The 27,359-nt window shown below is 35.7% G+C and overlaps 2 protein-coding genes across 2 annotated transcripts in view; both read right to left on the bottom strand.

Moving 5' to 3' along the window:
* Positions 1 to 27,359, bottom strand: part of LOC130635891 (integrin beta-PS-like) — an 89,663-nt gene that overhangs the window by 23,628 nt on the left and 38,676 nt on the right. The gene's annotated exons all lie outside the window — the stretch shown is intronic.
* On the bottom strand, positions 7,400 to 10,431 carry LOC130635890 (putative ankyrin repeat protein RBE_0921). Its single transcript, XM_057445414.1, has one exon. The coding sequence runs from the start codon at positions 10,394 to 10,396 to the stop codon at positions 7,811 to 7,813; it is 2,586 nt and encodes an 861-aa protein (XP_057301397.1). The 5' UTR covers positions 10,397 to 10,431; the 3' UTR covers positions 7,400 to 7,810.

Below are 27,359 nucleotides of genomic sequence, written 5' to 3'. Positions count from 1 at the left end.
ATAGTTTGCGAACAAAAATTCATGTTTGAATTCATGTGTTAGAAGAATATACTTTGTTTAATATACTTTCCCCGTTTTATCCTACTTTCTGATTTATTTTTGCAATTCTTATTTCAGAAAGTTATACAAAAGAAGAGTAAGAAATAAGAGTTTTATATATATTTGGAATAAACTTAAAAATAAACAAAAGCGATGTTTCAAACATATGTATTTCAAAAAAATTAGTCAAGGGTCTGGACACCGTTTGCAGAATTGGATCAGATAAAGAGAAGCGGAATGCTTATAACCAAGTTAGCGGCAAGAAGACGATGACGACAATGCGTGGGAGCGTAAGAGCCGGAAGAACACCAGCCTAAAAATGTTTTTTATCTGTTTTGTGATTTTAATGATGAACTAATTTGTAAAAAGAAGTTTTTACATACCATAAGAAAGAAAATATATTGTTAAAAAAACAATTCTTTTCTTTTTTCTATCATAAGAAACAAGGGCCACTTTTAATAAGAACATAAAGAATAAGTTCAAAATCACAAATCGCGAAAGTTTATGTCACCAAAACTTTCCAATTTCAGATTTCGTGAGAGTTTATCTCGCGAAAATTTTTCAATTTGTAGATTCGTGAAAATTTATCCAAAAAATTTAGCAAGTTTTTGGACTCGCAAAAGTTTCTCTCGCGAAAGTTTCTCCTAATAAAGTAATGCCGAGGTGAACCCTGACGATGCACGGATAAAGCAAGTCTGCAAAACTGCACTTACAGGCAGAACAGACATTTTAAAATGGATTTAATTGTAGATAATTTCTTCATTTGACAAAACAATTGGAAACCATAGCAGGTCCGAATTTAATTGAGTTTTTTCTTTATGCCACAAGTGTAATTTTATTCAAACAATTTTAAAAACGAAACCAAAGCGAAGCATATTTTGCCTATTTGCTTGTGATGATGTGAAAAATAAACAATAAATTTATGTTAATTTATAGTCATGCATACTATTTCGGACATGTAGAAAAGGAAGTTAATATTGAGAGAACGAAACGTCCTCCACTTTTCTACCGCAAAATGAATACAGAGACCATATCGCACGCATAACATCCTTTGCATGTGCGTTTTAAATTGCACGGGTTACTTGATTTGCACGTGCGAATCATCGCACACCTACTCAAATATTCCTGAAAAAGACTAATTATGTACGGCAGCTTGCCCTGTTTATAAACAGGGCAGAAAATATATAATCAGGACAGGCCAGCTTATGTACAACAGTCTAATATTATTTGAGACTTATAGAACGAACAAAATCGGGGCAGGCCAGCTTATGTACGAGAGTCTAATATTAGTTGAGACTGAACACTTTTATATACATTATTTCTCATTTATAGAACGAACATAATCGGGGCAGGCTGGCTATGTACAACATTTTTATCTTATGTCTCACTAGAGCGAACATAATCGGGGCTGACCGGCTTTTATATCATTCGTGACAAGCAAATAGCACTGGTGGCGAAGTTGTCGTTGTTCTCATATGAAACGGAATTTCGTGGATTAGCAATTTACGTCGAGACATTCTCGTCCCCCAGAACACTTTGAGATTAAAACCTTGAACAAGGTTTTCTCAAAGAGCTTTGGGGTCGAGAATGACGTTGAAGGCTTTTTTTTCGCTATGCCTAGTTTTCAATGGCGCTTTATCTGGCAGAGAAAAATTACGTCTAGACTTTTTTCTTTAGCTATGCCTAGTTTTCAATGGTGTTCTATTTTGCAGAGAAATCAATCATTCTGTGATAATAATTCGTCAATGTTTCATTGACAAAAGTTGGAAGAAAATGTCAATCACAGCCTGCCTAAAGAAGGTGCCAATAAGCCGCAAACGCCCGCATATATAAGGGCAAGCTCAGGCAACTTTTTTGAATTAAATTGGTGGTACTTTCCTGAACTCGCCCGGAGCATTTCCGAAATGCAATTCCTTGTAACATACCCTGCAGACAACTTGGAAGAAGGCGCTTGAAGAGAAAAGAGTTAATAAAGTTTATATATAAGTTATTTACCAAGTAAATCTTATTAAAAACAGTTCTTTTAAGAACTTCGCTACAACATAGTAAGTTTATTTTAATTTTTATAGTTTTTTGAATCACTTGTGGGGAGTCTTTGGAGCGTTCTTGTGGTGAATCTGTATTTTTTTCGGGCATTGTTCAGGTTCTATGCAGGTTTTTTTCCGAGCGAATATTATACTTGATTTTCTTCAAAACGGCGAACTCGTCCGGATAAATGCCCAAACTTTTTACCGCGCATGCGGCTTATCGGCACTCTCGTCCTGCATGGCCAGCCATTATATCAGCATTCATAAGGGATCGTCTCAAACTGTTTGTATGTGGTTCGTATAATTTTTATCAAAAACTTCGTATCGATTTATCAAATTTTTGTATCATTATATTTTTAATACGAACTTTTTCGTATCATCAAAATTACAAGTTTGTATAAAGTTCGTATTATTTAAAATAAAGTTTGTATGTATATAGTTCGTATCATTTCAAACGAAGTTTGTTTATTAGCTATAATTAGACTATTATCTATAGTCTTTATATTGAATTTTTTTCAACAATTATAAAGTTCGTTTCGTTATACGAACTTCGTTTATTTTAATTGGAATTAATATCTAAGGTCTTTAGGGATCGCCTTCACGGCATCGTAGAAAGCGAAAATATCGCCGTAGATCGTTAAGAAATCAAGAAATCAGGATTGTAGAAAGCAAAAAGATCGCCGTGGATCATTTAGAAATCATGAAAACGGGATCGTAGAAAGCGAAAAAATCTGTAGATCTTTAAAAATCATGAAAATGGCATAAGAGAAGCTAAGAGATCGCTGTAGATCGTATAAAAATCATGAAAACAGGATCGTAGAAGGTAAGAGATCGTCGTAGATTGTGTAAATTGAACCTATGAATACGCAATTTTGCTAGTCTTTTCAAAGAAGTCAATCTCGTATATTTTACTTCTTTTGTTTCTGGTTTCGCATTTAAAAAATTATGCATAATTACGCCCGTACTTTTGAAGTTCGTTTTAAGTTTGTATAGCAATTTACTTCATTTAAAGTTCGTACCATTTCTTTTCATATTTCAAAAAAAACTTCGTTTAATTCTTTTGTTTCTGGTTTCGTATTGAAATAATTATGCGCAATTATGCCGTTACGTTTGAAATTTGTTTCAAGATCGTACAGCAATTTACTTCGCTCAAAGTGCATATCATTTTATTTTGTATGACAAAAAACTTTGTTTAAGTTTGTATCGTGGATTAAAAAAGTTTGTATAAACTTTGTTTACATCTTTTATTTTAAACAAAGCACTATGTATGACATTCGTTTAACGAAACAAAATACTTCGTAGCGTTCATTTAATTATACGAAAAAAACATACAAACAGTTTGAGACAGGGAATCAAGGAAAAAAACATAATCAGGCCATGAGTACATAATTCGGCTGTTCTGGTTACAAAGAGACCGTTTTCGCAATTTGGGCAGAACAGTTCCAGACTGTTTAACACATATTTAGCGATTTGGTTCAGCTTTGTTGCCGTAGTGATGATTGACATTTTGCTTAATTGACTAATCACATTTGTGCTACATCCGCTATTTTTAAAATTTTGCAGGGTGAAAACAAACATAGTTCATAGGGAGAAGAATGCTAAAAATGTGGAAATGGAAGAATAATTATCTAACGAAAGGTAACCACAATAAAAATCTGTAAATGATGCTTAGCTATCTAGATTTTGCTCCAAAAAATTATCTTTGCTCAAACTTCCTAATATTGTTCTTAAAACTCCAAGATGTGTCCAGCTCTGCACTCACTTCACCTAAAATAAGGAAACTTTACACCTCCAAAAAAATTGTTATGACATCAATCCAAATCGCCGAATACTATCTCACTATATCAAGCAGTGTTTAAGACTTCCTAAAAATTGGGATAAATACTTGTGTGAAATAGAAGATATGCCAAGACTGCCTGGTGGGTATGTTCTGCCCAATCTTGGAACGCGCCCCGTCTTAAGACTGGCCAGGCCAATCTTCAGACAGTGACACATGGGTGGCCAGTCTTAAGACTGGACTGCCCAATCTATGGACGTACATGCCCAATCTTAGAACAGTTGTGGAAGACAAACAGAAGAATAAGAATTTACCTCTTAATAGGAACTTTAAATTAAAACTTTTCTTGGAAAATCAAAAGGCCAAAAATTTATATATACCATGTACTATATGCTCAAAAAATTGAATCTACTCAACCATATTAGCTAGCTGGCTACAGCTCGCTAGCTGGCATCATCTCATCCAATGAAATTAACAGCTAGTTAACTAATAATATGGCTGAATACGATATTTCTGGTTCTTGGTCACTACTACAAGCTGTATATAAATGCTAAATGTATAACGTGCTCTACCAGCTAACTAGCTAGCTAGGATTTTTACTCTACTGTGTCCAAAAACCAACAGTACCCAAAATATGATGTTTTATTGTGCCTGAGAATGCTTATTGGGTCTTAGCCTAGTTAACTAAGCTTTCTTCTTCGAGTTGATAAAATGAGTTTCTCTCAAACTAATTTTTCCCACCTTAACTACTCCGATTTCCTGGTGGTAAGAAGAATTGCGCTGGGTCTCCTGGCTAGTTGGGTCTTGCAAAAAACAGAGCTCGTGTAATATATCCCTTCTTTAAAATCTAAAAGGCGCCAAGGATGGGCCTAACATGGTCTTTTGCCCAATCTTGTGACACCCTGCCCAGTCTTAAGACTGGGCAATTTTATGTCCAAAGATTGGGCAGCGTCCTAAGATTGGGAAGAACAGGTATATAGCTACAATACACAGACGAGGGCTGAATCAAATTAACCTATTTGACATTAAATGCCACTGAAAGATACCATGTATCTTTTTGTCTCAATCGAGGTGCTCCATCATCATGTTGGTAATTACTAAAGCCACAGAAAAGTACAAAAAAGTAAGTTAAGTAGTTCATGAGGCCATGTATAGCTAATTTTTTAGGTCCAGATTCTTAAAAACCAATCCAAATTTTTAGACAACTTTTGCCAAGCTTATTCATACGTAATTAACATTTCGACACGAAGCTTTAAATGCGACCTTAGAAATATTAAGCTAAATAAATGGAAAGTTAATGATGTCTATAAATAGTTACAAGAAAGATGTCTAGATGTGTGCTACCTAGCTTTACTCTGCACCAAAACGGTGGGAGCCCGATATTTTGTTTTCGACGCCTCTGGTGTAACTTGGAACACAAAAATCTACGGACCGTTCTCTGACGTTCCAAAATGGACCAAGTACCCCCGCGCCCCTATTGGGGTTCTCGCTTTCTTAGCACAATTCATTTATTAGAATAGTTCACAATTATGAATGCTTTGCCAATTATTAGGGTTAAAAGGTAAACTTTTCTTATTTACATAGATGATACAAAAAAAGCTTTCTATTTCCTAAGCATTTGTTTGCTGTAAACTCTTACCTTGCCATGGTCTTTTATAAGCTTTCTTGTTTCGCGTGATCTGTCTTGTTTGAAATGACGCTTATTGATAGATAGATATGTATATTTTACATAGCAAGTCTCACAAATATCTAGGGATTTATCCTGCTTATTATTTCCAGGAGTGGCCATGGCTTAGATGGAGAGTCCTGGAGTATTTGATGCTCATTTTTAGCTACGCACACACCCAACTGATCTACCTCATTTCACTCACATCGGTGGAGTTAACCTGGAGCTTTCAGTAGCATGCACTCGCCCATATTGAATCGCGCTAAGATATTCAGGAAAGGATTCTTTTAAAAATGATGTTTCCGTTCAAGATTTTCGAGGGATGAAGGAAAAACTACAAGCATTATTTAATCTTCCATGTTGTAGTAGCACACCGTAGACTGAAATACGTTATCGCATTGAAAACGACGATACAAACTTTATAGCCTTTCCATAAATTTTAATCTACGACGGAAATAAAATTCATGCCAGGCTTTTACGTGAAAAAGGCGTTGTTTTGACTTTTCATCGACATAGTAAACCAAATTGGCGGGAATAATTACGACAAATTTTGGATTTTACTTAGAGCTTTTCAACGTATTTTATGAATGCTCTGTAACAAAGAATTTGCAAGTGTTTGACAAAAAATCACATGAAAAACAAGAGTTGGAAGATACTTGTTGGACAATGTTTCGTTTACGGTGTTCACCGTGGGATACTATTCTTTCGTGATAATGGCTTTTCTCGTGTGGTGTAATATTTTTTCGCAAATATGCTTGCTAAGGAACTCCCCCTTAGTTGGCTATAGCTCCATACAAGTCAGTCGCTGCAACTTTTCTCCGGTTCTGCTCAAAACATGCGCAAAATCTAGACAGCTATCTAGCTAACATTTTATCAACAAAAATGTATGAGGAGCAAAGAATTTATTCACTCTGGTATACAACCTCCATCTACTTTCTCAGTTTTTCGTGAACTGACTTGAATTAATATGACAGCTTGCACGAATGGCAATTTCAAGTAATTTATAGATAGACAACAGGGCGTAATAGGCGCCGTAGCTTAGTAGTTATAGCTCTCACACTTTGTGCGGGCGACCGGGGTTCTATTCCCTTTGGTGGTGATTCAACATGGGTTAACTCAAGCCATGTGAGCAAAATTGAAAAAATGGTACACTATGTGGGCCTTGGGATATTGTAGGGAGTTTTCTGATATATCGCGGACCCTAATTGAGTCTGCATAGCTCAAAAGGAGCTTGAAATACTCTTGGACTCCCTATCTAGGCCATGCCTCCTCTTGGAAATAATAGACAGGGTACATCCCTCGATCCCTCGATATTTGCAAGGATAACATCAATCTAGTATATGAAAAAACCTAAATCACACAACGTAACTTGAAATGCCATGACAAGCATAAATGGATTAAGATTTCTCAAGACTTACTCATGTAAATGAGTTTTGAGAAAAAATAAAAATTAAATAATCTTACCATAGGCGATAGATTTTCCCAAGCAATATTGTTGTACAGAACTTCATGATAAAAGATCAAAAAGAAACAAGATAAGAGTAAAAATGTTTTATTCACCATCGTTCTTTACAAGAAACGGCAAAAAAACTTGGATAAAATAAGAAATTAATTAGTAAATAAAATGAGTTAATAGAAATGAAATTAGAAAGAAATTGTGTGAAATAAGCGAATCGTTAACACAAAATGTGAAAAAAATAAGCATACATGTGGGTGATGCTATACTAATTAAAAAAAGGTATTGTTTACCAAAGAAACGTATGTCGTCTAATATTGACTAGTCAGAAGATATTGAGCAACCTCCAGTGCGTAGGGTCTATAATGTAAAAATCTAGAAAGGGCAGTACAGATTTAGAAAAGCATGGAAAATGGAGAAAAACACCTGAAAAGTGCCAGTGAGTCTTTTAAAAATACATTTATAAGCATTATACTATATCTTCCTTAATACATGCTTTTTATAAGCAATTGAAATGCCAAAATAAGGCTTAAGGATGCTTCTGAAAAGGTCTTTATCAGGCTCAATATATGCTTAGGTTATGCTAAATAGCAAAAATATTTGTTAAAATATGCTTATGAAAAACACATTATCAAGCTCAAAATATGCTTATTTGAAAACAAAATATTGTATTTAAATTTTAAACATCAGTAATTACAACTTAAATCGCACTACAAACTTCACAACATCTTCTTAGGCTTCACATAATGCTTACCATATGCTTAAAAAATGACCAAATTTGAGCCTACGGATTCATGCTTATATAAAAAATATGTAAGTGACTAAAGGTATAAAAACACAAGGTGCTAAATGGAAATAGAGAAGGTTTCCTTCAAAAATCCCTTCAACTGTTGAAGAAATTCCTTTCTTTCATTATCTTGCAGATAATAAATAAACTCATTATCGGTTTCTCGTAGTGAAACTTCTGGAAAGAAAAAGGATTTAGCGTCAACACATGATAAAATACCATGCATTGCATTTAAAATCTTGGATGATTCAGTTTGTGCTTCCATCGAATGTTCGACGTGTGAAGAAACGTATTTCAGTAAAGCACTTTTAAGAATGTATGTATCAACAGAATACCAGTCTTTATTGTGTGCCAGGGAGATCTCTCTTAATGCTTTCAGAGCAATAAATGCATTCTTCACGTGTTTGGGGAGGTTCTTAATGATGTTGGTTTCAAGGGATGATGTTGAGATTCGTGTTTGTACTATATCATTTTCATCATCACCTGGACATTTCATAAGCAAAGCATACAACTTTCCTTCGGCAGCTTTATATGTTACATCCATTTGATCAGGCCAAAAATCTGATGGCAAACTGATTACTGGAACAATGTCAACTGTGATTTTAAACTGACCAATGTTTATAGACGGATATTCCAAGGTAATGAGAAAGTTTGCTTCATTATCCCCACGTTCCATATCGGTTTGACTACCGTATTTATTTGGAGTCCAATAAATCTCATTAAAGTCTTGTTCCATCGCACTTAATGCATTAAAAGCCAGCTTGCTGAATCTGGGTGTGAATTTCGATATACTAAAGTACCCATATTCACACTTTAAATTTACAAATCCAGCTTCTGTGTCTTCCCCCAATTCCGGCTCCACATCATTAGACAAATCTTCACAGATAAGTAAGTAGTCAAATTCGTCTGGAAAAGCAACTTTTGACCCTTCTGAAACTCCACCTGAGATAAGAGACGTGCACTTCAAAGAGTATTGATATGTCATTACTTCAGAGAACTTTTGGACCAATTTTTCGACTTTTTCGTTGATTTTAGACGTTTCTGGGAGCCTATCTGCTGCACCAATACCGGCTGTGTCAATAATTTCAAAAACCTTCGTACTGTCTACCGAGACTGATACTTTTTCTTCATTTTTTAGGTTGAAAAAATTTGAAAGATCTTCTAATTTGAACTTGTAATTCTCCCATGAGAAATCAGCTGTAAGCTTTTCATTACTACTCTCAGTTTTCCCGTGAAGTTTCACTAAGATACCCGACAATCGTTTTTGCATACCTTCGTGCAGAAATTTAATGTAGTAAGCCGCATTGCATCCATTTCTGTCCCTTATGTTGACATCAATTCCAGATTTTAGCAACTTTTCTGAAATCTCTTTCTGCTGAATTTTGCTTTCATCTTCGTCAGCGAGAAAAAAGAAACAATGGTGGAGTGCAGTGCGCCCAAATTTGTCAATAGCGTTGACGTCTGCTCGACATTCAATGCAAAGCTTAACACTATGAAAATTATTCTCCTTCGCAGCCCCCATTAAAGGTGTCATTTGATTAATGTCTCTGGTATTAATGTCAGCTCCATTTTCCAAGAGGACTCTAGATACTTCGATTCTGTTCTTCACTTCCTCTGGATACGATAATGATGGGCGGAGCTTTTCTTTGTAAATTAATGATGTGTGCAAAGGCGTGTAACCAAAACAGTTTTTTTGATTGACATCTGCGCCCCACTCAATGACTTTTTGTATTGTCAAAGCTTTCAATTCTCCTGATACAATCTCATGTAACAGAGTATCGCCAGTAATTGTTGTACTTGTATTTATACCTAATCCTGCATTTGTAAGAACTTCTAAAGACTCTTGCAGTCTCCTGTAAAAATCAGTAACATAATCTTCACTGCGTAAGTAACTCAATGAGTGTATCATGGTGCTATCGTCCCTACTAAGTGTTGCATTAATATTAGCACCGTGTTTAATAAGCATAGACATTCTTCGCGGTCGGAGATCTTCACTGAAGTTTCTTAATGGTGTGTTACCCCAGATATCTGTTTTGTCAAACTCAATACCTTGATCAATTATTAATCGAATCATTTTCAAGGCAATACTTTCCTCCTCTTCCGTTTCCGTATATAAATTAAAAAAGTGAAGAACATTTTTACCCATTCTATCTGTTTCGTTAAAGTCTGCACCCTTTTGTAATAGGCTCTCCAATTTTGTATTTTGTATTTCGATAGAACAAAGATCTTCATCTTTATCAGGTTCATAGACAACGTGCATTAATGGAGTTTTTTCACAATAAGGATCTGCAGAATTTACGTCTCCATCGTTTTCCAAAAACAGATGAAATATTTCCATGCGAGTTGTTCGTGAACAGGAGATAGCAAACGGCGAGTGTCCATAGTTAAGGAACTCGCGCGAAGGAGCGCTTTTCGCGACAAAGTTTACATTGCTACCCAGTTGAACAAGCAAACGACAGAGCTCGATGTTGTTTAAGGAAGTAGCATAATGCAGTGGACTCCAACCATTAAAACAGTAATTTAAATCTGTTTTGTTCTCAAGGCTTTCTTTTATATCTTTTATCGGAGATTGGTTTAAAATCAGTTCTATAAGTATGTCAGATTCTTCTGTTGAATCAGATTCCATGTCACTGTCGTTTTCCATACTTTTTACTGTTGCTGTTTTTATGTTCCTCACTACTAACACTAAGACAATTTTTTTGTTATTAATATAAATATGCTTTTAATGAGGTCGCCGATTAGTTTTACAACCTTGTATCCAGTGCTATTTTCTTTTTAATGACGCTGTGTTTTCTAGCCATAATAAAAAGTGGAGGAGATGAGGTTGTCAATTTTAATTTGTCGAAAGTAAGAAGTATAAATAGATTGAGAAAGTGAAAGAAGGCGAACTTTAAAAGTATTATTTTTGTTTATTTATTATTTAAGAAAACACAAATAACACAGACAACGTCTACTTAACAATTGATTTCCTTTTTTACGTTTAGGGGCATCCTCGTCCCCAGAGTTTTTGCCTTGATATGAAAGAGGGACAAAAACCCTGGGAACGAGAGAACCTCTAGGAGTAAATGGTAATAATTTTTCTTGGAGTTGCAACTTTCCCCAAGACAGCTTGTATCGCCGTCCCGATATAAACAGGTCCTGGAAACGAGGTGCTTTTTGTGTTGTTTCAATTACTTCGATTTTAACAGTTGTCGGGATCAACGTTCCCGGGGCATATTTTCTTTCTGAAGAACGTACCGCTTCGTAATAGGAACGAGTGTGGAATCTCAATACTATAAAAAATAACCCAACCTCGTCCCCAGGGCACCTTGTATCCTTTTTGACATCAGACGGACGGTATATAAAAAAATCAACAGGCGCTGAGAACTAGGTTGAAGTATACCGAATACTGATTTTAGAAAATGATTTGTTTAGTAGACAGGTCGAGTCTTTCAGTTTTTGATCTTTCGACTATGCGTGTGAGAAAATTATGCCTAGCTAGCATATGCGGTTTGGATAAGTTCTCAATTTAGTCTTTCTTGAAAACAAGAAGACTAAAACAAGTTTTTAATTAAAAAGCACCTACATTCGAGAGCAGATTTCTAAACAATTGAACAAATCTGATTCTATGCACTAGTTACGCTTTCCCCCTTCTCAACCCCGGACTTCTTTGAGATAAACTCGATCTTAATTTCAAAGAGCTCTGGGGACAAGAATGAGTTTTTTTCGCACTTTGATTGGTTAATTGATTTTCTACCGACAACAGAGGGCAATTATTTCTCGCGTCGTTCCTGACGTTTGCAGAATAGTCGGGAAACTATGTTCCTTTAGTTCTGTACAACAATTGTCGGTTAAATGTCGGAACACGTTTTCTGCGTAGGGTATAAAAAGTTGTACATGTACACTAAATCTTCAGTTTGTTCAGTTTGAGTGGTAGATCAACACAACATCAACTTTTATCGTCTTTTTAATTTTATTTATTATCTTTGAACCATTGCAATGTATGCAACAGCAAGCATTTAAAAAATAGCTGGAAGAAAGCTTTATTGCTTATCGTAATGTTTCTTCTTTCTTATTTTTTTTGTTTTGTTATATGCGGAGATGATGTAGTGGTAGCGCATTCGGCTTGTAATCATATGGTTTTAGGTTCGAGTCCCTTCAACTTCAGCGCACTCTAAATGTAGTGTTGTCAGCCCATTAATGTCATCTACTGACCGCTAACCGGCTTGTGCGTAAGGCCAGCAAGTTAGAGCAATGCTATACGCATCTCTAGCGGTAGTGTTACATAGTTACAGTCGAAATGGAGGAAAGTTCAGCTGTTAGGATGGAATCCCTAAGGATGTTAAAACCTCCCGTTACTTACTTACTTGTTTATGAGCTGCGACATAAGTCTGGCAATATTATCACTTAAGAAAGGAAGTTGAAACAACGTTTTTTGTATTATCATCACCTTGATGGTTTTTTTCTTCAGAAAATAACACATTAACGCACTCCAGTTTGGATATCGAGATTGAAAGTATTCACACCAGAGTTCCAATCGAAAATCATAATGGCCATCAACCTCATTCCCAGGGATTTTTGTTTCTTATCGACGCTCCAACATGGAAAAATAGACAATAGGTGTGGGATCGAGGTTAAATGTCCATGTATCATTTGTCTTGTTTATGTGGAGAGAAAGTATGATGCCAAAATGTGTGAAATAATATAAGAACGTAACGGGTAGTTAGTTCCCTGTCGAAAGTGCGGCAGTATCAACCGAATACATTGCATATCCTCCCTTATTATGTGTTTTATATTGCGCATTCTCAATAACACAAAAAAAGTTAAAAAAAGTTCTTCGTAATGGGTAGTTTTTTTCGATAAGTAATCGTTTTCTGAAAAAACAACACGAAAATTTATATACTTATATGCTTATATCTCTTTTAATTTTTATATTATATATATCGCGTAATTTAATGTATTTGATCAACAGGCGGATCAGAATACACTATCGATTGCGGGAGAATATGTACGACGGGCGATCCTTCCACAGGCTAAAGACTATCATTAAAAAGTCATAAAGGCGGAGGCTTCCCACCACAGATGATGTGTTAGATAACCAAGTTTATATTTGTAGATCAAAGGAGGAAGTTATTGTTACTGGTAGTACAGATAGCAAGTCACACTCTTTCGGTTTATCGCATAGCATGACTTGCAGACTAACAGAAATATTCAAACTCGTTTCCATAACTTGATTGAATTGGTGTGTATGTTCAGACTTTTGGAACTAAAAACGAACACAACTCTTTAACGACGTTTCGGCCGTACGACGGCCATTTTCAAGTATAGCTATTTACAATTGACAAATTCAACACTATATACAAAATATCGTACGATATATCATCGTACGATCAAATATTCCGTAGGGGCAAGTCAATTATCTGAAAATAGAAATAATGGCATTGATGCAATATTTCTATTAAGAATTGGCTTATCCCTACGGATTAACAAGCTTTCCTTCAATTCCAAATCAAAATTATTAGATGCGGAGGAGATAATAGAAAAATTATCTAAAGATGGTCTATTTTTACAGAAAACAACATGCTCCAAAACCGCACTAGGGTTAATAGATTTGACGGATTTTCCAGTCAAGGCAGAAACGGCCATGTGTTCGCAGGCTCTAACTTTCAAATGTCGCATAGTTTTCCCATAATAGATGGCATTGCAGCCATCACACTGATATTTATATACGACTTTTGAACGCAGAGCCTTTGAAAAACACGGTCCTTAAACCGGAAAAAATTGCCAATTCTGCAACCCGATTTGAAAATAACCCTAAGCTTACAGCACGGAAGATGCTTATCAAATGTTTTAACTAAGTGAGTTCGCAGTTTCAACGATATATTACCCAAATATGGCAAAATAATTTGACATTCGACATTTGAAAGTTAGAGCCTGCGAACACATAGCCGTTTCTGCCTTGACTGGAAAATCCGTCAAATCTATTAACCCTAGTGCGGTTTTGGAGCATGTTGTTTTCTGTAAAAATAGACCATCTTTAGATAATTTTTCTATTATCTCCTCCGCATCTAATAATTTTGATTTGGAATTGAAGGAAAGCTTGTTAATCCGTAGGGATAAGCCAATTCTTAATAGAAATATTGCATCAATGCCATTATTTCTATTTTCAGATAATTGACTTGCCCCTACGGAATATTTGATCGTACGATGATATATCGTACGATATTTTGTATATAGTGTTGAATTTGTCAATTGTAAATAGCTATACTTGAAAATGGCCGTCGTACGGCCGAAACGTCGTTAAAGAGTTGTGTTCGTTTTTAGTTCCAAAACTCGTTTCCAGATATAATTTTTAAGGATTTTAAAAAAGAGAACAAACTTTCATATGAACCTTTTAATATATATCAGCAAAATGCCATTGAGAGAGCAATCCATACCAGATGCCAAATCAGAAATGTTGAAATACAAAAGTGAATCACAAGCTACACCACTTCTTCCTTCTCTTCCAATTTCTTGCACAAATCACTCTAATGTTGATGGAGGACTTAAGTGAATAATAGTAGATATATTTCGAGCATCAACACCACCACCTAGAGCAGTTGTAGCAAATATTACTCTTTTTTGTTAATCTGACTTCTTTAACTCCTACAATATATCCTCTTTCATTTGTGTAGTACAAGAAGCATGGAACTGTGCAAGCAATCTTGCTGTAGGACAAATATTGTCACCAACATAATGCTTTCAAATAATTTGCACCCATATCCACAATATCCACAATATCTTAAATGCATGTAAATTATTGTCATGGAATAATATTCTCCTTGCACGTTTGATTTTTCAGCGAACTCTTTAACATCCTTTTAAAAGCCAAGTTAGTGTTTGGGCGGCTTTGTATGTTTGAATATATACTTTATTTATAACATATAGTATGTACACATATAGTTTTAAGTAGAGAGAGAAAAAATATTTGTAGTTAGCTTAGCTAGTTAGCTAGCTAGAAAAATACAGTACACTGGAAGCGTGAGTTTGCCATTGACAAAGTCAGAGTCGGCGAATTGATCTGTGAAGTGGAGGCAACATCCAAAATAAAGTCTTACATTGTCGTATAACAAATATTTTAAAATTCGTTTCTAGCAAAAAAGTGTTCGCCAGCCCTAAAGTCTTTTTTTTTCAAAAAAAAAAAACACACACACACACACAAAAAAAATGATTCACGGAGTGTTTTTACTCACCACATGCTGCTTCATCTATAACACAACCGACAACATTTTCTTGGTAAACAGAACTTTTTAGCTATTTTTTAACTATTCTCATCCTCTGACACTAAACAGAGATCTTTGGTGGGCAAATACTAGTTTTAATTCGCCATTTTTAATTGTAATTGGTATTTCAGGCTTACCATTGTCATCATATGAACACAATTTTATGGCACGACTGTTTGCTCCAAATGAAGCATCCCAGTACCAATACCTCTCACTTGTAAAACTTTCAACTGGTCCTCTATGATAGAGTTAAGAGGGCACACCACTACCAATACTATATTTCGGACACTCTTTCAGGGCAAACAAGTCTGCCAACAAATGAAACAACAGGGATTTCCCAAATCCAGTAGGTAAAATGCCAATAACATCATATCCATTTAAAAGATGCTCGAAACATTTAACTTGCTGTGAATAAGGTAATGTTTTTTATAATTAAAAAAGTTTGTTGCAATCTACAAAATTGCAAAACTTGTCCATTTTGAAAAAAAGGAACCCTTTTAAAAGTTTAACTCGCCGTTCACTTTTTGAAATAATTTTAATTTCTTAGTTATATTCCATATATGGATGTCACATATCCATATAAAGAACTGAAGACATTTAGCAAAAGTGCTGACGCTGCAGTCTACACCCAAGATTTCTGGGTGTAGAAGGCGGCCGGGTCCAGTGCTTTCTTCTTCGCGCCGTCCCCGATATCACAAAAGCGAAAAAAGGTGTTGGGGACGAGATTGGTTTGCCAGCATGACGGGGACGGATGATCGCATAGAAAAGAAGGTGAACCAGCTCGAAAAACAGACAAAAAATTCGAATGCTGTCAGAATAAAACAGGACGCTTTTTTCCCAGATAGATTGACCTGGCACATGGACAAAGTTATTAATGAAATTAAAGTAGAGTACATCACATCTCTAAAATTGACTGGGTGCAATGACTGGGTGCAATGTAGACGATATCCGCAATAAAGCTTTATATATTTGTAATATTTGTTTCCTGTTTGTTTTCAATGTTAGGATAAATATATTGTCACATTTTTTAGCCACATACAAATCTTAAATGCACCAGTTTGGCTAGAATGTTTGGCTAGGAAAGAAGATTTTAATGGTTAGTTAGCTAGCTAGAGCCTCACTTATTGTTATTCTGTTTGTTATAAGAGCTTTTTATCCTAGCCAACACTTATTTTGATGTTAAGGATGTGGCTATTTAGCTAGCTCCTTAAAAAGTGAAGGTATAAAATGCAGTTTGGTTACAACAATATTCTTAAGCAATAATTCTTATGCTAAATGTAGCTAGGTAGCTACATCTTTTACATATTTCTCTGAAACCTATTTCTGCAAATAAAATGGCTGAGCGATTGTTTTAGCTAGACGGGTAACGACAGGCTGTTCTGTGGGTTTTTTTAAACCAAAGTTGCATTAAAGTTTTGTATGGAAAAAGGTATTACACCTATAGGCCTGTTCAACTCTGTTAAACTTTACTAAGCGCTTAGCTCAGTGTTAACGAAAGACCATTTTTTGAAAAAGGAAGTTACGCCTATCCGCATGTGTGATGACCTGTACTAAGGGGTTAACCCCGGTGACAATTAATTTTAAACTTTCTTGGGAATCACACCTGTACGAATGTGCAACACTGCTTACCTGGATTAACCACTCAGCACTGTGTTATCAATGGACTGTTTCTTGTGTTTTTATTTACACAGAGTGAGAGAAAGTTTTCTTCAAAAAGGTATTGTCCCTATACGCATCTTCAACTCTCTTTAACTGTACTAAGCGCTTAGCCCGGTGTCATTTCGCAAAATAAAATAATATTAACCGATTGTTTTTGCTATGACGGAGTCACAACGGTTGTGAACTTTGTTTTTATTTCAGCCTTTGTTGCAGGAAAAAATATGTTACAGTCACAACACTACAATGGTGTATGCGCTTCACTTGATTTGCGACATACTGCATACCTGTACTAAAGCGCTCCACCTGAAGTTTGCAGTTCCTTTTGAGCACTCCTTAGGGCATTCAACAACAGTTACCTGTGGCTCATCCCGGCGTTTCGGTGCCGGGTTTCCCGGCTATTTTACATATAATCAGATGGAACTCCTTACCATGATTCATTCGCAATTGTTTCCGGGCCTCAAACTTCACTAATGTAGGACGGCACACAAATTTATATGTCAGTATTGAGGTCTTCACAAGCATACTAGCGTATTCCACCAGAATTCATGAAAATCCATCAGCTAACAAATCATGCGTATATCCATACTTTTGACGAATATTTATTTTCGTCAAAGTGTCCCTTTTACCTATAATATGGGGCAAAATATGGCACAGAGTTAGTTCTGTCAGTAAAGTCACGCGAAAGAGCGTTGTAGGCCACTGGGGCAATGGTTTTAAGAGAATTTTCTACTTTTCGTTGGCTAACAACACTAAATGTTCTCTTAACATAGAACATATATTGCTTAATCACCTTACATAGCTATTCCCATAAGAGGGAGCAATTCCCAACACAGTGTCCTCCAGCTCTGTATTATCAATCCTGCTGATGCTATTGAGTTCAAATTATATCAGAACGCTTTTAGCAGTATACCCGTTGACTATTGGGTATGCTTGTTGGTGAGTAGCTGCCGCTGACCATATAACGTAAAAGATCTTCGTCAACCACACTATTATATGACGCCATTTTTGATACGATATGTGGAGTACGAGTTTTATCACGATCGCACAATCTAAGTCGAAATTCCATATTTTAAATTTGAGAAAGAGGTTTGGATTCTAAGACGCAAATAGCCATATCTATTTTGACTTTTGGAAGCAGATGTGTGATTTGAGAAACAATTCCTAGACACAAAACTCTGAATGCGAATCCAAGAAATGGATAAGTTCAGTGGGCAAGGAAGTGCTTTGTAACACCAAGGACCTGGTGTCCTTGGTGTTACAAAGCACAAGGTAACGTCTGTTTTTTTTATTGTAAAGTCACCACAACACTTATCGCTCTTTCTCCTCCACGGTGGAGAGACAATGTAGCTTGTGATGGACGCGAAAATTTAAAAAAAATTCGCTCCTGCCATTTTCTCATCGTAGCAAATACTATCTATGGAAAATAATATATTTTATTTTTTTACTTTTACACAGCCATATGTCCACGCGTATATAAGACACGTCGCCGACAGTGTGGTCATCCTGGTATATCTAAAGCAAAATGCATTGCAAATGGCTGCTGCTACTCACCACAAAGATTCGGTGGACCCGCGTGCTACCGTCCTCCAGGATGTATGACAGTTCTTTTATACTCTGTGTTGTCTTTTTTGTGCTATATAAGGGGGCTTTTGGTCATCATTCTTTCCCGATTTAAAATAAACAGTCCAATAGCGTTCATTAATTTCGAATACCTTGCCCTGCGCGCTCATTTGCGTTGCTTTTAGCGTTTGTTTTATACAGAATGTGAGCTGCGGGGGGGGGGGGGGGAGGGGCGGAGGGGAATAAGCAAGTTTAGGTCATTTTATGCTTTCGTTGCTTTTTATTTTCAGACATGCGAAATGATTATCCAGGCTATAGTGATTACTCCGATAACGCTGGTTACTCCGATAACGCTGGTTACTCGGATAACGCTGGTTACTCCTATAACGCCGGTTACTCCGATAACGCCGGTTACTCCGATAACGCCGGATACTCCGATAATGCCGGTTACTCTGAAAATGCCGGCTACTCCAATAACGCTGGTTACTCCGATAACGCCGGTTACTCCCATAACGCCGGATACTCCGATAATGCCGGTTACTCCGATAACGCTGGTTACTCCTATAACACCGGTTACTCCGATAACGCCGGATACTCCGATAATACCGGTTACTCTGAAAATGCCGGTTACTCTGAAAATGACAGTTACTCCGATAATGCCGGTTACTCCGATAACGCCGATTACTCCGTTAACGCCGGTTACTCCGATAACGCCGGTTATTAGTAGTTTTTTTTGTTTTTTGTTTTCCTTGCGTAATTTTATTGAGTCCACAACTATATCCTTTGTCTTACGATGCAATATTTTCTCCTACACAATACAAAGAGCATAAAAAATAAAGCATTGTTATTTCTCCCGTAGTAGAAAGCTAAAAAGACTTTTATCAGCCTGTTACAACAATCTTAATTAATAAATCGGTACCGTAGATGAAATAAAAACCGCAGACTAGATATTTTGCCTTTATTGTTTACAAAGAGGATGTCGCGTAGATAAAAATAGGGATGTGCATAAATTAATAGTACGGTTGTCAGTATGTTTTTAAATTAAGGAAACCATTACAATGCTTTTAAAATTTTTAAGCTAAATGACTTGGAAACAAGGTTGTGACGTCAGTCATTTTTCACCGCGTGGGTAACTATGGACCACTTGGGATCAAATTTATTCAGTTTACCAAACCAGGGACGTCTAATCCCGTTGTTGGATAGTATCAGACTCTTATTTGTCTGTTCTTTTGTACCTGTTGTTTTCAAAATAAAATTTGAACATACCAGGAGCAGGCCAATTGTTGTACAAGTAACATCAAAAAAAAGTTGACGAGCCACGAGTCAACTAGTAACCATATAAAGCTATGGTTTTGTCATCTATCAAGCAAAATGATATTCAGAGAAATGCACAACGACACAATACTGCTTTGTATTTCTTCGCTTCTGATGATTCGATTTTCATGTCTTAAGATAGAGCGATCTCGTCCACTGTTACTGTGTTTATTAAATGTACGAAGGTTCTGATAACTTGTATTTGTGTCGGATTCCCTTTTCTTTAACCCTATTCGGTCCGGGGTTTTTCGAACATACTATGACCGGGGGGGCGGATTCCGCCTCCCCCCCCCCCACGGTCGTTCAAAACCGCGATTTTAAGGAAATAAAGTGTGCGCATGCGCCAAATTTTTTTTTAAAAAAAGCGCCTACGGCATAAGATTATGACGTCATCGATATTGACCTCACTCTCTATTATCTTGTTTTAGTTGCCCAATAAAAGAAAATTTAACATTTTTTTCTTCTAAAACTAAAGAAGGATGACCATAGACTACTATTTCCCCTTTGGTTGCGACCCGGGGCAGCCTAAACAGACGGCAAGGTCCACAAAAGCCCGGATGGCTAGTTCACAATTTACCAGTACAGGAGCACTCTTGTACAACATTCTGACGCAAGGTTTTGCCTAAAAATTACTTTTCCTGTTTGTATGTATCTCTTATCGAGCGTTCTATCGTATTAGGTAGTAGCTGCCACTTTTTTTACTACTAAAATTTTGAGCTTTTCTACACCATACATTTCACTTTCGTTTTCACAAAAAAATGGTTGACAACTATTAGAAATGTAAATTATTATACTTCTAAAATTAAATTTATAAGGAAAAAAAATAATTCATCTGATCTGTAACCTTAGCTAGCTCTAAGGTTGGTCTTGATTAGTTTTCTAGAAGCCTGCTAAAACTAAACGTAAATTGTGAGAAAGCTAGCTTCACTCAGACTCAGTGGACCCCAATGGAAATAATCCACTAACAATAGGTTTTTGTGATTTTCTGGGCTAGAAACATTTTAAATGTCTATCATTATTGTTGTTGTTGTTAGACTAGCAACTGATTGCAAATGAAAAAAATTGTACAGTTATATATGTGTTAAACGAAAGCACACACATTTTTAGACATTTAAGCCTAGACCATTCCTTAATCGTGAGATTTTTCACCACGAAAGTCAATCTGAATTATATAAAAATAGTTTACAAATTAGGCTATTACAAGTATTTTTTATTTCAATTCATAATCTGTATTTAACGAATATATTCTTATTTCAAACGCATCCAACAAAAAGTGGTAATCGAGCAAATCGGCAAGCTCCTCTGTTTTATCATTGTTCCATCTTTTTTTTTTAACCGCTTCTGTCAACAAATCTTCACATGCAAATCACGTTTGAATGACGCTTGAAATTGTGAATTGTTGGGTCAAAATTACTTCAATGAAATCGTACCAACATGTTTTGTATCATAGAACAATTTGGGACTGGTGCCCTAAAATGTGAACAAACAGAAAGTACAATATAAGCTACCAGAATCACGTGTGCAATGTGTGGCAATTGTTTTCAATCTTTTATAATTCAATAATTTAACAGACCAGCCGTCACATTCAATGGACCCCGGGTACAAACCTCGTACAGCCCACTTCCCGAAAAACGAAAAGTTTCTTTTTCAAGTCCCCATTATAAAATGCATTTTTTTGTAAGAAAAAGTTTCATAATTCCCAACTTCTTACTAAATGTCCTCCTTTTCGATTTCTTAATGTTGGCTTGGAAGGTCTTCTACCTAACAGGAGTCTTTCCCTTTAAAGTCTATGGAATACACGTTCGATACGGAGCCAATTATTAACGCACTATTTACACCAGCGTTTTTTCCTAGTTGTTTATATTTTTTTCAAATGACTGATTGGTTCGTGTTAATTCGGTCTGTTCCTGGGTCATCCTGACGGATTCCAGCTGGTTCTGGGTGATTCTGGATAGTTCCAGTGTTTACCACAACCGCAGGCTAGGTTATTTTTGGTTTGGAAAACAATGATTAAGCAGACGGCAGGGCCTACAAAAAGCTCTTATCTTTAAAAAAAACCTGAGGCTCTCATAAAAAAGCATGTAAAATGATAGCAAAGTGTGCATAAAAATGTACAGACATGTGAGTTAATGTTTAACATATTCCTGTGAAATCCCTGACTTTTTTCTGATGAAACTATTTTTTTTGCCGAGATAAACATAAATTTTTCATGACTTATCAGACACCACAAACTCGGCATAAGCCTCAATTATATAAGTCAAAAACTTTTTCCAGGGTACGAACAGATATGATGTCCAAATAAATGCACAGGAGCATCTCTGGTTTAGTGTTACTTGTTGTTTTGTTAATTGTATACATATTAGAGAAAAATATTATCGATTTCTTTTTGTATGAGGTTTTTCATTAACAAACAAACCTTCACTGCGAAAAATTATTTTTAGCAGAACTATTAATAACCCCCTAACTAACCCCTAACCCCTTTTGGGGAACTGTGAAACAGTCAGGGTAAACACCTAATTAGACGACATGACCTAATTAGGTGAGTCATTTAGTTAGGCGACAAGATGTAGTTTAATTACGCTACCCGTAGTCTAACTAGGCGAACGAAAACTTTCTGTTGTAAATACGTCGAAATCATTGCGTTTCGCACTACAATTTTTATGTGAATGCAGACAATTTTGACCAATTATCGTCTTATTTGCATCGCACATTGGCAACATATGGCCCAAACCTTGTGTGGCAATATTTGTTGTTTTAAATAATGGATTTCAGCCATCGACGCCACAGGAAAAAAAATATGGCGGACGAAAACGTGGTATTGTTTGACTAAGATTTTAACGATGTTAAAACAGGATGTGAATAAAAAAGAAACGTTACAAAACAAATTGATACCACATCCATCTTAAAAAAAATACTTTTTTTTGCGTTTTTTGTGAAAGAATATCTTCATTAAATTATTGCGGATTTTACTATCGTCACCTAAATAGGCGACATGTAATATTTCATTTTAACATAATTCTTACTTGCGCGAGCATATCGAGGCACGAGTGACAATTTTGGAATCATGGTTGCGTAGACTATTCATTCTGAACAAAGTGTTTTTGCGATTTTTTTTAGGAATGTGTGAGAAGCCATTAAATATTGTAATGTCTTAACTAGGTTACATATGGTCTAACTAGGCTACAATGAGTCGCGTAAATAGGTGGTATGCCCTAATTAGCCTACCGTCGCCTAATTAAGTGTTTACCCTGACTGTGAAAGGTTAGGGGGTAGCCACAAGCAACATTTTTCACATCTAACACTGGTTTATTGCTTATATTTATCTTATTGAGTGCACAATTCTCATTTAAAATAATGATATTTACCGATTTATGAAGTCTTGTGAAAGGTCATTTCCAAGGACCAATTTCTTTCAGAAAAAAAGTGGCAGCCACAAACCACTGGTTTTATTTGATAAAATAGGCTATCAGCTTTCAGGAAACACATGTCTTAAAGCATGACTTTGCGTTGGAAGGCAAATATCTTCATTTTCCACCAACATATAAAATTTTATGATCAAAACATTGCTATTCTTTCTGTCTCCTCCCAACAAAAGTGAAAGTGATCGGGTAGTGGAATCCAGAGTTTTTGTATAGTCCAAGGCCTGCTCTACTAAAATAAAATCTTTTTAAGAGATGATCTCTACCGCAGAGGCTCGAAAAACATTTGTTTTTAAGGGAAATTTAAAGCACGTGCGATGGTGGCCATTATGAATCGCTTGCGGCAGAAAATTTGATAACAAATAATGGCGCATGCGCACACTTTTTTTCCTGCCGTAAATGACCGTGCCCCTCAATAACTTTTCATAGGATTGTTCAAATTGAATCAAACTTGTCACACTTATAGTACGTCATAAAAGGAACAAAATGGCGGCAAAAATTTTTTACTTGCGTCAGCACATTTTCTGTGACGTCATCAGAAGCTTGAAAATTGTTAAAAATGCAACTATCTGCTTAAAATATAATTACTTTTGTTCTAGAGCGAATTTTTACATTCTGTTTGAAGTTTCTGAAAGCTAAATAAAATTTTTTTAACATATCTTCCGGTTTTTACATGGATCGGATAAAAAATTGTCAAAAATTGCCCGAAAATCCGTTTTTTTTGATTTTCGGGTAAAATCCAACAAAATCGGGAAATCGGATTAGTGACGTTTCAAAATTATTCAAAATGATTCTTCTTGATGAAACAAAGTTGTGTTGCAAGTTTCAAGTTCTAAGGATAATCCTAACAGGAGTTATTATATTTTCCCCATTATAAGGATTTCATAGAGATTTTAGGGGTAGTTTTGAGTAATGGCCAATATCAGAGCCTCTGAAAGGTATGGGACCTAAAAATTTAGCATGCAGGTGTCTAATAGATAAATGTTGAAACTCAGTAAGTATCATGGCCATATAAGAAAGCAATTAGGAGTTATTAAAAAAAACCCGCTTTGTGTTTTTGGGCTAGTTAAAGGGGGGAGGGGTGTTAATCAGTATTCTATCACGGATTTAAATAAAATGCCCATTGGCGTTCATTAATTTCGTATACATTGCCCTGCACGCTTATTTGAGTAGGTTTTTTAGGGTTTGTTTTATACAGAATGTGAGCGGAAAGGAGGAATTAATAAGTTTTGCGTATTATATATTTTCGTTGGCATTCACTGAAATTTTATTATATTTAGATATACCGATTGATTATACTGGCTAAGCTGATTACTTTGTAAACGCCGGTTACTCCGATAACGCTGGTTACTCTGATAATGCCGGTTACTCCGATAACGCTGGTTACTCTGATAATGCCGGACACTCCGATAACGCCAGATACTCTGATAACGCCGGGTACTCCGATACCGCTGGTTACTCCGATAACGCCGGTTATTCTAATTATGCCAATTAATTTGGTTATCTAAATTAAAGGTTTGCTTACGGTTTCAATAAGATTGATTTTAATTTTAATTTCAGGATCTGCGACAGCGACAGCGTTATATTTTATCAGGTGCTGTGTTGATATGTCTGACTTTGTGTAACACGCCCTCTAAATAAAAGCAAAGTTGGAGTTTAAATAATTCAGCAGCTATGTTTTGTCATTAACATTCCGGTGAAACTTTACTTTGTCGCTGTCGTAAGTCCTAATAAGTAGTTTTTTGTTCTTAGTTTTCCTTATGTGATATGATTGACTGCGCAGCTATATGCAATGTATTATGTAATATTTTCTTCTGCACAATGCAAAGAGAATACAAAATAAAGCAATGTTGCCGAAAAACTTGTGTCTGAAATGCTAAATTTTCTGACGTTACGGCGCGACGTCAACAACTTCACAATAGTTTAACGTCAATATCCTAATTTAAATCAATGAAACCAATACAATGTAGTTAAAAACTTTGAAACAGGGTGGTGACTTCAGTTATATTTTAGTGCGTGGATAAATAGGGAAACCCTGGAATGAAATGGGATAAATTTTCAAAACCTGGGTCACCGAATTAGTTTCGGAATAGACGGGTTAATGACGTCATCAAAAAACCTTTAAATCTCAATATCTTTACAATCGTGTGTCAAAAGTACATAACCCTATACATTTTCTTGAATAGCGTTTTAAGATCTTAGGAAAAAAGACAATGGGTGTATAAATTTCTGAAGAAAAATATTTTGTGCTTGTAAGGGGACTTTGCTGAGGTCAGCAAATTTTTTATCTTTTTAACCCTTCGTCAAAAGCGCATGATTTTATAAATTTTTCTTCATGAGCGTTTCAGCTCTGCACAATAAAAGTAACGTGTAAATTTTTGGGGGGGATTGACGGGGGTCCTGGCAGACGTCATCAAAATTTAAGTTCTCTTTTCCAACTTACTCCTGCCTAAGTGAATTTTTCCACGAGCAACGAGTCAACTGGTAATCGTATAAATGTGTGGTTTTGTCATCTATCAATCAAAATGGCATTCGGGACATGCACAGCGACACAATACTGCTAATACCATCTACACTAGTCAGCTTAAAACTTTGTATTTTATTACGAAACTATGGCGATTTTACTCAAAAAGATAAATACATTAAAAGTAAGTTGTAGATAAATTATCTAACCAACCCGCCAACACAGATGTTAGTTGATCATATTGCACTCCTTTCTCGAAGGTACTTTTCGCGTTTGAACCAAAGTAAACAAAGATGTTAACAGCAACACCATCAGGGCTTAAAAAGGTGTCAGGTATCGTGAAATGTCTGCTACATAAATGTTCATCTAAAATTGCTTTGAGGTGGCAGTCAACTTTATTATTGAGTGTTAGTGTATACAGAAATTACAAGGTTTCCGAAATCTGGTTTTGAAAAGTTTAAAGATAATGTATCCGCTTGTTTTGTATGTTTCAGTATTAACCTTTAAGATCAAATTTTTTTGCCATTTGTTATTCTTATAGCTTTTATTTTTTTTAAAAAAATGACAACAAAAGCAATAAAAAGATTAAATAATTTAGCAGAAAAAATTTAAAATCTTGTCACCACAATAAAATTTTGCACAAATTGTTTCATATGGTACATTATTGGGCGAATCTGCTGTATAGAGGCGTACGTCATAAAGTACCGGCTACGCCACAAATGTTCTGCTATTGGAATTTGACCGTTCGTTTGCTCCTGGTTAAAGTGTCCGTCCGCTGCTAAAAGGTGTCTGGTGCAAAGGATATCTACTAAGCGCTTTTGTAGCTAAAAAGGACAGCAACAACGTAGATAGCTAAATTTAAAACAGCTAAGGATGATATTTTTGAACGGTATATCGAAAATCTGTGGCCACAAAGTATTCAACTACACTATATCATGGTTTTGTACAGGCAAAGAATTATAAGCTGTAAATTGTTTACTGAAGCATTATAGTGACTACACATGATAATTATTTTATAAAACCGTAATAATGATGTTGGTTATTTTTATACAAAATATTTATATAAAACACTAGAAAAAATCAACGGAAAATCACCCGTCTCAAATATATTTTTCGTCTCAATATTTTATGCACACTTATCCGTCTGTATACGAACGATGGCTTCGAGGTGTCACAGTTCTTGTTTTTATTTTGCCAACTCTCGTCTTTTTCATAGGGGAACAACGGGTGACAAGAATCTGGAGACGAAGTTACCATAACAACAGATGTGACGTCTCACCAAAATTGTTCCAACAACCTAATGCTAATTGATTGAAAGGCGCCAAATCTTATACATTTAAAACACTAAGCTTCAAAAGTTGTTACAGATAAAAGTAAAGGGGGCAGGGCGTTTCTTTAACTGCCCTATAAGCTTATTCCTATAAAGGGTTATTAAAAATGTACAAGATGTCATAATCTTTTAGCTTATTGTTTGAAATATAAATAAAAACAATTGCAAGAATTTTTGGTACGGATATTTGGCCTGTAAATGCGAAAAAAGCAGTATTATTAAAGTATTATCCTCCTGCTTAGCATTATGCACCCGTAGCTTCTCTACTAAGCTACAACTGTGAGTTGGCTAACAGTCATCATTATTTTCATCGCAATATCACATTTTCATATAACACTCTTTTAGAATTGTTACAAATTCATTAAAAAATATATATGGACATAGTATAAAAGAAACAACAATCAGAAACAGCAATGAAGGTATTCGTCTTTTTTCTACTGATTTAAGTGCAAGCTTTACTTAGAGATTGGCCTTCCAAGAATCGTAGCTAAATAAGGTTGGTTTCATTTACGAACAATATAGAAACGCTACATTTTTAAGCTTAACCCTACTTGGTATGGGGGGGGGGGGCATAAAGTGCCCACAACAAAAGATGTATCAAGTTTTATTCCATAACAGCT

This window comes from Hydractinia symbiolongicarpus, chromosome 3 (assembly GCF_029227915.1).
Source record: "Hydractinia symbiolongicarpus strain clone_291-10 chromosome 3, HSymV2.1, whole genome shotgun sequence".
NCBI classification, from domain to species: domain Eukaryota; kingdom Metazoa; phylum Cnidaria; class Hydrozoa; order Anthoathecata; family Hydractiniidae; genus Hydractinia; species Hydractinia symbiolongicarpus.
The sequence above is the reverse complement of the archived record's forward strand: the minus strand, read 5'-3'. Positions and strand labels throughout refer to the sequence as shown.